At 41.4% G+C, this 14,602-nt stretch overlaps 1 protein-coding gene across 2 annotated transcripts in view; it reads left to right on the top strand.

Annotated features, from left to right (window-relative positions):
* LOC306700085 (RNA-binding motif, single-stranded-interacting protein 3-like) overlaps positions 1 to 14,602 on the top strand; it is a gene marked incomplete at its 3' end in the record, with an annotated part of 105,702 nt that overhangs the window by 83,074 nt on the left and 8,026 nt on the right. Inside the window, exons 7-10 of one of the 2 annotated variants that reach the window (XM_079164985.1) lie at positions 804 to 916; positions 5,491 to 5,534; positions 9,607 to 9,703; positions 11,732 to 11,782. In XM_079164985.1, the coding sequence (XP_079021111.1) occupies positions 804 to 916; positions 5,491 to 5,534; positions 9,607 to 9,703; positions 11,732 to 11,782 (305 nt within the window). The remainder of the gene's footprint in view (positions 1 to 803; positions 917 to 5,490; positions 5,535 to 9,606; positions 9,704 to 11,731; positions 11,783 to 14,602) is intronic. The other variant, XM_079164984.1, reaches the window with a different exon arrangement.

Here is a 14,602-nt window from a genome sequence, read left to right as displayed (position 1 = left end):
TAGTTGTCTTCTTTATGTTGAGATCGTGCTTTTTATTGTGTTTGTTGAGTCATGCTGTTGCTGAAGCGTTTCCCAGAAAAAGAGCCATTATTCATTATTTGCTTTTTAACAAATTCTAAAGATATGATTTTAATATTAAATTGATATAGAACAAAGCCTTTTTTCCCTCTTTTGCATACTCCTGTACCAATTCAGGCACTTCCTGCTATTTCAGAGGCCTGTAGGGTTTTGGGGGCTGCTGCCTATCAGGTTCAAGTTAGAATTTGGTGAACTTTTGTATGGGAGGTCACACTCAGCTAATCCTATTTGTAATCAAGACTTTCTTCTTTCTCTGGTCCAGAAAAGGGATATGTTGTCTTTGGAGCAATCGCAATTGCGGTCTATGGCCCGAGGTCAAGCTGTGTGGAGTTATTTAGCGTTTTAAGTATGCTGGTTTGGTTTGTCGTTTGAACCACGCTCACCATGCTTTGATAATCAGCCTGTGGCTTTGTTTCCACGTCAAGGCTGCTTTTGTCGAAGTGTTGTTAAAGGGCTTGTAGAGATGGAGCGATAACTGCTGTTGTTTTGATGTTTGGATTAGGGGTGGAAGAGATAAATGTAAGAGCTAAGGGGCTGTTTTCAGGTCCAGTTGATTTATGTTGTGTTTTTGTTCAAGCCACAGCATAACACCCTGTATTTAAATCTTATCTTTGAAATGTTACTCTTCACCTAATGCAGGAAATTTCACTTTTTCCCGCTATCAAGATGATTAATCCATCTCTGTGTTTGTCCTTGTCTCCCTCTCTGTCTGACTCACTCTGTAGCCCCTGCAGAGCCTTTGCTGTGCAAGTTTGCTGACGGAGGCCAGAAGAAGAGGCAAACCCAGGTGAAGTATCCCCAGAATGGCCGACCGTGGACACGGGAAGGAGAGGTGAGTGTATTCAATCATCAAACAAACATCAACAGTAACCATCGTAAAAGATCCCCTTCAACAGAGTAGAAAAGGCAAATTTGAACACAATAACCATGTCTTTCAATCAGTTTGTCATCAACATAATCCTTTTTACCCTCTGCCACAATAAAAGAAAGCAACATAGGATTTTTACTCAGGCTGAATTATGCCATTTTCGAAAATCTACAGTAGCCTCTCATTTCTCACAGTCAGAATGAGTATACCATGTCTGCTTAGAGGGTTTTTAAGAGGAAACAATTAAGTTAATTGTTATTTTAACTTAGTCAAAACTACGAGTATAGTATATCCACAAACCTCTTCTAAACCTTTCCCTTCTCAGCTTTCTAGCAAAAGCACAACAGTGATCTTATCATAATAATCAGAGAGGTGAGAATGAAATAACACACACAGTACAACAGATTGTACTGCAGCATTTCAACAGCTCAGCGTCGACAGCTGCTTCACAGAAACATTACAGAAGGTCTAAAAGGTCGTCTTTTTCATAAACTTTGAATATCTGACTGATGTTCCCTTTGACATCAGTTTCTTATTCACATTTTATAACCACGTTTAAATAACTTGACAGGCCCCCCTACGGGGTCATTATCAGCTTTCATTTCCAATAACATACTGTAGGCCAAAATAGAGATGCTGCTGACAGTATGAAAGCTGGCATGTATAAAGGTTGTTAAATTTAAAGTACAACGATTCAGAAAAAGCCAAATGGCAAGTTGTTTTTTTCTTTTGTTGAAACTCCCACCTCCAGTCTGTCATCTTCAGACAAAATGAAACCTTGTGCAGCGGATTGAAAGCAGATTGACTGTTGCACAATGCAGGGAGTTCAGAAGTTGTTAGTGTCGATGCCAGAGCTTTAATTTACAGAACAAGGGAAAGTGAATAATAATGTCGCCACCCACGCACCAAGTGCAGTTTGGAACAGTTTCCCAACATTCGCATTACATGGAGGTCGGGAAAGAGCAGAGTGGTGAAGTGAAACGAAATGGAACCAGGCTGAAACAACTGTGCGCTAAGAGAAGAGCCGCCGCAACAAAAACAGGATGCCACAGTATGTGCATGGCCTTCATGTGTGTAGCAGGCACAGATTGCAGTTGTTGTTTTTGTGAAAGCAAAGAATGCCAAATAACATCAGGGCTTAGTTAACATTAGAGGCTCCAGTGCCTTTTTTTATTTTGTTTTTTTGCGATCCTGTTGGCCACCGTCAACATTTGTGAATTGTCAGCTGGTCTTAAAATAAATGCTCAGTGCTTTTGAGTGGGATTCATTTGTCAGTTACCAAGTCCTGACAAGCCCCACTTGGCCTCGCTGAGGAAAAGCATCTCTTCAGGGGTTTATGGATTTGTCTGTGCCAGGTCTCCGAGTCCAGGCCGACTAATAGAGGCATCTGGCCGTGGAGGGGCTTTGAGGGGCCTCACTGCGTCCTCACACTCAGTCAGCTGACCCTAATCTCCCAGAACCTCTCACTCCTAGATGAGTCTGACCTTGGGACTGTGACATGAGCACGTGCTACACATACAATCACTCACACATAATATTTCTGCAGAGAAACACACACAGGATACACATACTACAAACATTTTGTGTCTCTCTGTAATCATCTTTGTGATAATTTATTTGTGCTTTGTGGAAACTCTTTGTAGTCGTTTGATTGACTTTCCAACAAAAGTCTCTGTTGTCATTTTCTGTCTCTTTGTAGCTGTTTTTTGTTTCATTGTAGTAGTCTTTGTGGAGTATTTGTGTCTCTTGGTTGTCGTTTTGTGTCTCTTTTAGTCATTTTATGTCTCTTAGTCATTGTTTTGCATCTCTAAGTAGTCATTTCATTGACTTTCCAACAGAAGTTTCTCTGTAGTCACTTTATGTCTCTTTGTAGTTGTTCTGTGTAGTTTTCTTTGAGGAGGTTTTGTGTCTCTTTGAAGTTTTTGTGTCTCTATAGTAATGTTGTGTCTCTTTGTTGTCTCTAGATGTCTTTGTAGAGGTTTTACATCTCTTTGTAGTTGTTTTCCATCTCTTTGTAGTCGTTTCATTGACTTTCCAACAAGAGATATTACAATAACTTCAAACAGATGCTCGGGTTCCAGGGGCCCCCTGACTCTTTGGGCCCCTGGGCCTGTTCCTGGTAGGTTCATTCAATAATCCATCCTGGAGGATACATTGTGACTGCACACACAGAGAGTTAGATGAGTGGTACATCTCTAAACATGCACTTTCATGCACTAATGCTGGCACAATGCAGCAGTGAGAAATGTTTTTCCAGTCTTTGCTGTTAGATGAAGGAAACTTGGAGGACATGGTGCATCAAGATGCTTCATAGAGCTGATCTCCTCTTACTCTGAAATCTCCTGTTCAAAAAGACAATTCAAGGGATCCAGTGTTGAATACAAATTGATCTGAAGGTGAACACCAGGATTCTTGTGTATGTGTAATGTAGATTTTACCTTTGTTTAAGAGTTGGTATGAAAATGAACCCTGGGCTTTGGAATGATTCATTTTTGCTATTTGATGTCATCAATCTTTGGCACTCATTTGTATTGCTTGAGCAGTTTTATTCCCCCAATCATTGCTTTTAGAGAAAAAAACAACATGGCAGCAGAGTTCAGCATCGGGGCAAACCTTTAACTCATGTGCCAATTTGGAGAGAAGAGACTTGTGTGGAATAAAGAACAAGTCCCAACGACTTGTCTTGGGCTGCAGATGAATTGTCTGGTGAGGGCAGTGATACAGTGAAAGATTAGAGGATTAAAACAACTATTGATGCTTTCTGTTTGTTCCAACATTGCCAAGAGGCAGCTAAGTGGATGAAGATCTGTTTGAAAGTTCACAGTCTCTTTTATTTGCACATGATAGGGTAGTGCAACAGATAAAAACATTCTGAGAGTCACTGAACTGTCACTTAATGATAAACAATTGGCGATATTTAATGGAGTTGAGGAGGGACAGAGAATACTTAGCGAGTAAAATACACTCTTGTAGCTTTGAGTTTCTTCCTATACTGATATACTGCAGAAGAACCTTTTCACTCATATTTAGTGTAGAAATACGTGAGCCCTGGGACTGGTGGCTATTGCTATAGGACAATAACAGAATGGCGTCTGCTTGTTGCTCCATGGCCAGCACTTCCTGCAGTGGAGGTGTAACAATGTGTCGTCGATCGATATTTAAAAATGGTCATGATAAGCAAAAAAACGACAGTTTAACGGTGTAAACAATGCCAACGGTAAAGGTTCTGACAGAGCTAACAGTGTTTACCTGTGGGGCAACCGGAGGGTGTGCGCTTTGCTTCTGTGACGACGATGTTGGTCAGGACGGCAGTATCAGCTGTAATCGCCACATGAGAGCGGTGCAGAGCGGCAGGCGTGAGCTAACCAGCTGGGCACGCTAACATGCACTAACATGCACTCAAAGCATGCGCCCCCAGCCCGGATATATCAACGAAACATTGAGGAGCTCGGATAAAAAACACACACAGACAATAGAATAGATATTTCTCCACTATATCTTTACATGGCAAATAGTTGTTTGCTGCTATATTCATGTTCAGAATGTTAAAAACAGCTCCCTAGACTTATTTACAATTGTCTCCCAAACTGTGAGTTTTTTTGAGCGAGTTGCCGGTTGTCAGTGAAATAAAGTTTGGGCTCGTTTTGACTGATTAGTTCAGTTACTTGACTGACAGTACAGATGTTTGCTGTGACAACATGCGCCAGATGTGTGTGTGTGTGTGTGTGACAGCTCAGACTGATTTCAAATCTAACCAGGTAACTCTCTTTTTCCTCCAGATTGTCTCATTTCTGCTCCTTTGTGCATTCACAAAGCTATTCAAATGGAAAATAGGGAATAACTTCAAACCTTTTGTATTGACTGTGTGTGCATATATATTCCACCTCTGAATACCCCTTCAAGTTGTTAAATGCAAGTGAAGTGAACAGCATTCTTTCCCACATTTGGTTTGGAAAGAGGTGTTTGTGGCATTTGTAGAAAGTTAGTCCATTCAAGACATTTCTTATCATTCCATGTATTCTGAGCGTGTTGAACCAGGGGCTGTAAATCCTCCCTTAATGTCCCTTTTTTGGTTATTTTACTGTAGCTGTGGATATTTTTGAACATTATCATTACAGTTTTAAGTGGTCCACAAGCTCATACCAATTCATGCAGAATGATTTTATTATACATGTGTGGTTTTAACTGGCTCATTTGAGAGTTTTGTACTACTGTGGACATCGTCAATTGTTCTTTATTAAGCAGGTCTTCGTATCCCACTCACTTGTTTATATTGGTGAATATAAGTCAAAGCTTTTGAGTTAATTGTTTATTTTACATCACAAATCATTCTACTTTCCCTCTCTGCTGCCTCCCTCCCTCTCAATTCATTACCTTCATTGGCTTGACCATTCGTCAGAGGCAATATTGCTGTCAGTTTACACCATCAAACAATCATTTACCCCGCAGTATCGTAATAAGAGAGAAACACAAATGATTTAAAAGGAATATGAAGTATTTTAACCTTTCGGTGTATATATTTCTCTTTTTATCTCTTTCTCCAGAGTGGTATGACGTTGACGTATGATCCCTCCGCGATGCAGAATGGGTAGGTGGATGAGTTTCTTCTCAGATTTACAAACGTTGTCTACAACTTTAGATGTCTGCGAATGTTGCTCTTGATGCACGTCCCGTGCGAAAATATTTGTAAAGCACCTGTTTATGAGCCCTTCACAAACTTTCCACCTTGCCACACCAGCAAAGCTGCAAAGATGAACACACATCAGCCACTAATATGCACAGGAGCACTTGCATGCAAATGAGCAGTCCACAAACATGCACACATATCCATATAACAGATACAGGACACGCGGATCATTAACCCACTCACACACACACGCTCTTTGTCTTACGCTGCTGCGCGCTCTTGCCCTTGTTCTCACATCTGTTTGGTGCAGATGGGGTATTTATTTATGCACCTATGCATACAAGCTGTCAGACTTGTAGGTTTTGATTGCAGACGGGGAAGTTGGGCGGTGTTGCAGTGCCGTTGTAAGACTTTCGTCAGCTGAGGCGATCTGCAGTTCTCTCGGGCTGAATGCAGAGAGTGTCTCAGTGTTTCAGGGGAAATTGGAGATCGGTCCTGTCTGCTAGGAATGCTGCTGGTGATGAGATCCCAGGAGACGCTTCCCTTCCAGCTCTACGTTTCTCTTCTCCTCCTCCTGCTCTCCACATTTTAATTCCCTTTACCTTCTTCATACAACCTTTAAACCAGTCCATCTTTTGCTTGTCTGACCTCATCAAAAATGTATTGCAATAGTTTTCGACGACTCTCTCTTCCCCTTCTTCTGCGTGTTGTTGTCTAAGTCCCTTTCTTCTTCTTATTCCTATTCTCTATTTCCAAGCGGATGATTTACTTGACCTCACCTCTGGTGTCTTTGTTTATGTGCGCATGCTCGTGCCTGTGTAAATGCATGCTCACACGTGAGCATCTGTACACTTGCCGTGTTTAAGCCCCCCTTGGCCTCTCTTCCGAGGTCATCGGAGCTCCTTCCGGCGAAGCGCTAAATGACTGTGAAATGCTAATGCAGCTAATTAGAGAGGCTAAAAAGGCAGGGAGGGAAGGGGGTTGAATAAAAAGGGAGGGCCGGGCGGGGTCAAGAGGAGGGCAGAGGCAAAAATAAAGTCAGCCCAAGGAGAGGGGAAGGGTAGGAACTACGAATCAATTACAGGTTTGCGAGTCTTTCAAAGCTTGAGGACGGCTGGTTTCTAGGGTCTGATGCCAATCTGATGTTATTGGAAACACGTGTCCTAACCAACCAGACTGCTTTGGCTTATAGCCTGCCCTCTCTTTTATCAGGGAGACTTTCTCTGGCTCGCTTTTTTCTTAATCTCCTGCCTCCTATCTGCATGGTCTGTTTGCTGTCCTTTTGTTTCTTCGTCCTCTCTCTCTCTCTCCTTTTCCTTGCCCCTGTTCTTACCTCTCTCACTCTGCCTTACTATCTGTCTTCTCTAGCCTCTGCTTCTCCTGCCCACACAGATACACATATATATATATTTTAGCATGCTCCTCCACATTTCTCGGCTGTAAAGTCACTGAGGTCGGCACTAAATCATTCGCTAATTTTTCAGGGCCAACTCTTGACAGTGCGGATAGGTCACACCAGGGATACACAGCGGGGTTTTAAATTCAATCTCGTAGTAATTCGCTGTTCGCAATTACATGTTTTATTGTATTGTTTAAACAGCCGTGCTGGAGTCCCTATTGACAACGTACTGCTCAGGGCTAATAGCCTCCATCAATAACCTTGGATCTGTCCTCTACTTACTATTTCTCTCTCTCAATGCACATCACTCTAATGAAAAATACAATAAACACAATCAGAGAAGCATATTGAATAACCTGACTGCGTTGTTTCATTTGTATTCATCAGTGACAGTAATATAGTATCTCTAATGCAAGCCATACATTAATTGTACAGTCAGAAAGATGGATCCACACTACATGATCAGCAAAGTTCATGTTCAATGTTCCAGTTTTCCAGCTTAGATCCATCCACTACATATCTGTTCAAACTTTTCAATTTCAAGCGTATGGGTCAAAACATGTCAATACATGCAGACATACAGCCTATGGTTGGGGTGATGGTGGCTCATGGGGTGGCAACCACAAGGTTGGTGGTTCGATCCTGGGCTGCCATGTGTCCTGTGCCGATGTGTCCCTGACCACAGAACCCCTAAATGCTCCCTGGGCGCTTCTCAATAGACCACTGCTCCCAATATGCTCGGGGGTCAAATGCAAAAGTTAAATCTCATACATTAATGTATATGACGATTCTAATAAAGTTTAAGTTTTGTGTATTTTTGTAATATGAAGCTATGCTGCACCAAAACTTTGGACTCACTTCCCACTCACATCTGCATACTGGACTCCATTGCAGAATTAAAATTTGCTCTTAAAACCCATCTTTTTAAACTTTAAACTTCACTTTCACTGTAGCAACTGCATCTTCAACTCACTTTAACTCATTGCTGAGCTGCTGTATGCTCTGTTGCGTATTGTATGTTTTGTTGATCTTGTGTGATGTGAGGTGACCTTCATTGCCACGAAAGGGCGCCGTTAAATTAAAAAATCAAACGTATTATTATTAATATTAATATTCTGATTATCGTTATAGTTATTATTATGATGATTATTATTAGTGTTAGTATTATTTTAATGGAGCTGAGCCTTGGCAAGATAAAATATATATATATAATGCTGTAATTAATGAGATTAGTCTTTCTGGAGCTAAGGATCAGTGACGTGTTGTGGAGTAACCATTGAAGCAATACACTTTATATTTTGTAGGTTTCAAAGCACCAAGTAGAACATAATAATCCAACAGGGAGGCTGGATGTCCGTGTAAAGCACAATCATGCTCTGGAGCTTATCGCAGACAGTTGGAAACCAACTGCATCCACAAGGCCAGGACAGCAGTAGTTAAAAAATACCTGAGGGTTTGCATCTCGCAGCTGAGTTCAACACTGCTCGTGCTCTCACTGACCAAACAAATGTTACGTGAAACAGAAAGTGCAATAACAGAGCTGGTGACCACCTCTGCAACCTATTTCCCCTTTGAAATGAGATGTGTGCTCTTGTCAAAGTGGAGTCACACCAATTCATCTATATTTCCCCAAATCCGGCTGGTTACTGAGCCTGGTTGTTCTAGCAATAGATTGGATATTGTATATTCGGTTATGTGTGATACAGATCTTTATGAATGAAACACAGCAATTGTTAATTAATGTCATATTTGGCAGTAGTAGTTTGAAATACCTTAGTAAACCAACAGTGTGTTTATTTTTCAAAACTCTTCTCCCCCAATTAAGCAATGCTTGATCTGCGGTAAATCAGCTTTTTATGCATTCGTGGCTTTGTTAGAGACGGATAAGGGAGGCTTCTCTGTCTCTGCCGCTCTCTTTCTCCCCTCCCTTTCTCCATTATTCAGTCAACGGACACTTTGGGATCGATCGGGCACAGCAACATGGCCTAGCGGATGAAACATGTCCTCTCTAGGTACACAATGATAAATAAAGCACTGCGAGCCACAGCATTCTACCGCTGCATGGTTGAGGGGGCGAAGGGGGGGGAAAAAAGAGATAGGGCAAACAAAGGGAGAGACGTAAACAGAGTACAAAGTGCAGATGTTACAGATGCAGCTTTCTCTACGAAGTGGAATATGCGTAGGTTGGAACATAAAGGGCAATATTGAAATATTTCACCCGCTCACACATTAAGGTGATAATTCATTATCATGCATAGTCGTGGAGCAGACTCCTTTGTAACATGACGTGTGCTCCGGTAAGTGTCAAGTCTCATCCCAAGACGTCTTTGATGGTGTGGCACAGAGTGAAGCTGCAAAATGTATTGTTTCCATGACAGTCTTGATCATGTCTAATCCATTTTGTCAGCGGTGTCTTGAAGTGTTCTGTGTTGAAAACAAGGAGGTACGAAAGGCTCATTTTCAGCTTTGCGTGTGGCTACATCTGAAGGAGCTAAAAAGAGCTGCATGTGCAAGGAAGCCTCTTGATTGACATCGCATTTTTGTACCGTCTGTTAACATGCTCTTGGTTCAGCGTTACCCCGCTTGGAAGTTCGGCAATATCAAAATGTAACCTTTTTCTTGTTTGCGTCGTAGGTTTTACTCGTCGCCGTACAGCATCTCCACCAATCGGATGATTGCACAGACGTCAATCACACCCTTCATCGCTGCTTCCCCCGTCTCTACATATCAGGTGTGTGGACCCTCTCTGAAGTTTTGGTGGGTTAGCCCACGCTTTCAAAATCCTGGTAGGACTCCAGATAAGCAACATAAGGGGATCTTGAAGTTGTGTGTTTAGATTAATAACTCTTTAGCTAAAATGATGATTTCTTTCCAAATTCAGGGTTAAATCTTTCTGGCCAGCCAACAGATTTAACAGAGCATTCAATGTTCAAAGTCAGACACAGCTCCAATAGTCAACAGTCAACAGCTCTGTAGAGATGCATAAAAAAAAAACGGTGGTTGTAAAGGATGAGTAATATTTACCTCATGTAAACCAATCCTATGAAAAGACTAAAACCAACAATGAATTGTATTGTCTGTGTAGACAGAGCCTGAAACAGTGTATTTGCTATATATCATCAATATATGCAATCTCACTGTTGCATTCCATGAACATGGGTACTGTAGTTTATTTTTAGCCAAATCCACATACACCATCCTGCTGCCGTTAATATTTACTGGCACACCAAACAAGCATTATAACGCAGCTGAAATAGTCTCCAACAAATGCAGTATTTTCTCCTGGAAGTGGTGTTCACTAAATATTACAGGGTCCAGCTGTTTAAGTATATATTTGTGACCCTAAAGATTTCTGTCTTAGGAGCGAATGAGGCTTTGTGCCGAGTGCAACATACACGGGAAATCTGAAAGTGCACAAAGAAAAATATAAGTGCCGCCTCATATTACGTTAACTCATTTAATTGGGATCAGTGGTTTTGGAATATGTAATTATTAATTTCAGTTGATCCCATGCACAGCTTGGTCTCTGGTTTCAAAATAAATGTAAAAAAGCTTGTATTAATAACTTGTTCCACTGTTGCCCTGTGTGTAGTCCCTGGACATACAGGTCAAGCCACTGGAGCTTGTCTTTTCTCAGGAAAGACGAACACATAAATAAAATCATCTCTCCCCATTCAAGACAGTTCTTAGCTTAACAATGATAAAACACAGGCTTATATTGCAGCACTCCTCCCATCGATCTTTCATTCTTAGGCACAAATCCTTCTTTTGTCTCTTTCTGTTCCCATGTGTCACATCCTCTCTGTTCCACACGCACAAACCATACCAATTCATGTCAAAGCTGGTTGCCGATGTAGCGGCAGTTCTTCGAGAGATTGACTCAGTACTTGATCCTCAGTTTGTCAAACACATAGACTTTAAAACAAACCCAGTCCTTCCCCCACAGATTTTCTCTAGCAGGAAACACTGCTGTAAACGAGAAAGACAAAAGACACACACCTTCGGCAGAGAAGAATTACACACAGAGACACATTCTGCCTTTTGAGGAAAACACCAAAAGGAATTAACCTACCGGTACCTTGCATTACGTTAACTCCCCATAGACAGGCACAGGTAAGCAAACATACACATGCACTTATATAATTACTATATGCATGCATGTCATATTTTACATGTGACAAAGGGGCCTTTGGGGACTTGTTTGACTTGAAAGGGTTGGGCAGTAGGAGATGAAAGTGGTGATTTGTGGCCAAGACAGGCTTTGATGATGAAACCTCCGCTGTGAAGCAGTAATTATTAGACTCTATTGCTCTCTGTGGTCTTCATATCCTCTTATAATTACAGCATAACATACTGTATAGTGGACCCTCAGTTACGGCTGTAATATTCTTTAGGACACACTGCCGCAGGGACTGAGGCTCTGAAATAGGCTTGTAAAGACTTGAGCTAATGATTCATTTTCTCTCCTCTTCTCTTTGGGTTTCTCATTTTGGCTCCCTTCCTGTCGTGCCGTCGTCCAATTGTCCTTTTTTGTGTTCTCTCTTTTTCAATTCTTTAACCACTTATAACAATCTTTTTTGATCTTCCCCTTCCTCTCATCTCTCCCTGACCTCCCTTTTGCATCCTCCTACTCATCCCCGTCCCCTCCTTCTTTAAGAACTTTCTCTTATTTATTTATATTTCCTTCGTTGTGTCTGATTTAATTGCCGGCACCGTTACCTTTGCTGCATCTTCTCATCTCCTCTCTTCATCTCCACAGGTCCAGAGTACATCATGGATGCCACATCAACAGTATGTTATGCAACCTACAGTAAGTTTTTAGACCAGCTCTATATTTTTGGGGTCTTATCTTATCTCTCCCCAGTGAAGTCGTTTCCTCCATTTTCCAGCACTTTCCACTGTCTGGCTGTAATATTGGCTGCCTCAGGATCTATGAAACAAAAGCTAAAAAGTCATCCATCTTAGAAACCGTTAGGTCTTTTGTGCAATTATGCTCAGATAATTCCTAACAGTATTTAACATCACATATTTTTTTCTCATATTTCAATGTAAATGATGGAGCAAGTCACTAAAAAATTCCATTAAGCCAAATAATAACATAGAAATGACACACAGTTTCCTACAATTGCAGCATGTGAGAGCCAAACCCATATCAGAGCAGGAAAAAGAAACGTAAGCCGTGCATCTGAGTCTTACCCTGCTGAATCAGCCGCTGAATAACCTCCTTAGAGCAACTCGCAGAGCTCAGCGGAACAGAGTCTAAAATCCCTAATAAAAGGTCGCTCCCTGCTGGCTTGAAATGAAACTGCAGATAAAAAGCTGACTTCCACAAGTGTAGTGGAATACATTATACTGATGTTAAAGTAAATATTAACATGTAACTACTGATCACATTTGTACTTTGACACACACACATATTACCCCTCTAGTCATGCATATTGCCTGTTGAGCGTAGGTGTACAATAAACACAGCAAATCTACACTCACTTGCAGATTCTCTTTCGTCTTTTCTTGTATCGACTCACACACAAAAACAACATTGACACAAACCTCAAGGTTTCCTTGCTTTTAGCCAGGGACTGTAGACCGTAGTAACTCCACAGGCTTTGCTCCGAGCTCAAAGGTGAAGCCTATGCTGACGTGTTGTTTGTCTGACATACGATACCATAACATACAACATGAAATTGCTACACTTTTATCCAGATGCAGGACAGAGTCCTCTCTTTGGTTGTCGGTAGAACACATCGTTGCCATGTCTGGCAGGTGAAGGACCTGGTTGATTATTTCTCAGCACAGCAGGTTTAACGAATAAGGAAATATAGATTCATATCGGGACCACACAATAACCCAGAGAGTGCTTCAGATGAACCGTAAACCTTAATCACCTCTTAAACATTTATTCATCAGCAGTTCACAGTTCCACTGGTTCTGCTCGTCTTCAGTGTACATTGGTAATTTTCTATTAACTGTGATTTTTTTTCTTTTAAACTAGCCTGTAAAACATGCATTTGATTTTTATACTCATGTGATTTAATTACATACCTGTCCTGAAAAAAAGGTTCATTTGAAGTATAAATCAATGATTATCCCTGTAAAAAAGTATTTTATAGGGAACATTTCTGTCATTCAAGAAGTGAGGGAGTCAATCTTAAGACACGTGCATTTCAGTGTTAATGGCCACCGTGGCTGGCAACAGATTTCATGTGGACAGCCATGACATCCGATGACACCGTCTCCTCCGGATTTTATTGTTGTAGTTGCAAGCTCCTTACCAATAGATGTGTTTCTGGAAAATAAAGTTGGCTTCTCTTCAAAAAAAAGAAAAAAAAGAAATCAGTCATCCAGATTTATATCTTACCACAAAGTGTAAGAAGTTGTTTTCTTCGAAACATCTGCTGACTATTTTATACCTGTAAAATTCAGTTATGCTCCATTGAAATTGTCAGCTGTTGGCGGGTGGAAGATAGAGGCAGCACAGATATGGTATATCAGGCATGCACTGAGGAATTCCAGCAAATATCACAATAGTTAAATTAGTTCCAAATTCTGTTGTCCTCCTCTCTATAGTTCTCTCTTCCTATCTGCCTTCCTCTTTGTGTCTATCTGCCAACTCCTGAAAAACATTCTGTTGTCATGTCTGATTAAAATGATGTCTGTGAGAGAGGATAATACCCTTCTGTAAATGTGTTTTCAAACAAATGTCCCCGTCTAATTATTTGGCAAGCCGCTTGATAAGACTGCGTAAGACTTGGGGGAGAAGACAGAGAGACATAGAAGAGAGGACGGAATAAGGGACAGGAGGAAGAGAAAATGGATAAATACGAGAACTGTGTGCATTTGACAGAGAGAGGACAGGGGGGAGAAGCAGGCACAGGGAAAGGAGAGGAAAGAAGAGATTACAAAGAATAAATCGAGAACAAAGAAGAGAAAACAACGGCTGCAAAAGCATGTCTGGGCTGTGCGCGCCTGCTCCCTAGCCTTGTCTCGGCATAGTCAAAATCCCTGTTAGACAACAAAGGCGAAGGCTAGTCATTGTATTTCCTGGAACCAGAAGAGCTGGGCAAATTAAAGCTGCGTCAGGGAGAGAGACTGAGAGAGACACAGCGGCTTAATTCTGTTCCTATGGTAGCAGAGGCTTCCTCACTGCTGTGCCTCGGTTTAATGACTAGTAACTTCAATTAATGGTGTGCGCTCATTGACACATTCAGGTTGTTGCACGCAATCACGCCTCTGCTAATCACTCAGTCACTCCATCATACAGTTGTAGATTCCAACATGTTTTGGGAGGGTTTCTATGTGAATCACTGACAAATGCACATGCTTTCACAGATACACAGTGTAGACACACGGTTGCTAAATAAAGGAATTACTGTCATTAAAAGGTTAGAATTATAGAAATAAAAATGAAGAAGTTCCCCAGGAACGAAGGAGGTGCACATGCATGCACTCCTACAACTATTTTTACACACAGACACAAGCACAGGGATACGCTCTCAAATAATTCAGATACACACAGGCACACCTATATGTACACACAGTGAAGCGCCTCAAGGACTGTGTGTTTCCAAGCCTTGGTGCAATGCCAAGATTACTTGAACTCCCTGTCTTTACATCTTAATTAGTGTGAGGA

Source organism: Pholis gunnellus (assembly GCF_910591455.1).
Source record: "Pholis gunnellus genome assembly, chromosome: 8".
NCBI lineage: Eukaryota > Metazoa > Chordata > Actinopteri > Perciformes > Pholidae > Pholis > Pholis gunnellus.
The sequence above is the reverse complement of the archived record's forward strand: the minus strand, read 5'-3'. Positions and strand labels throughout refer to the sequence as shown.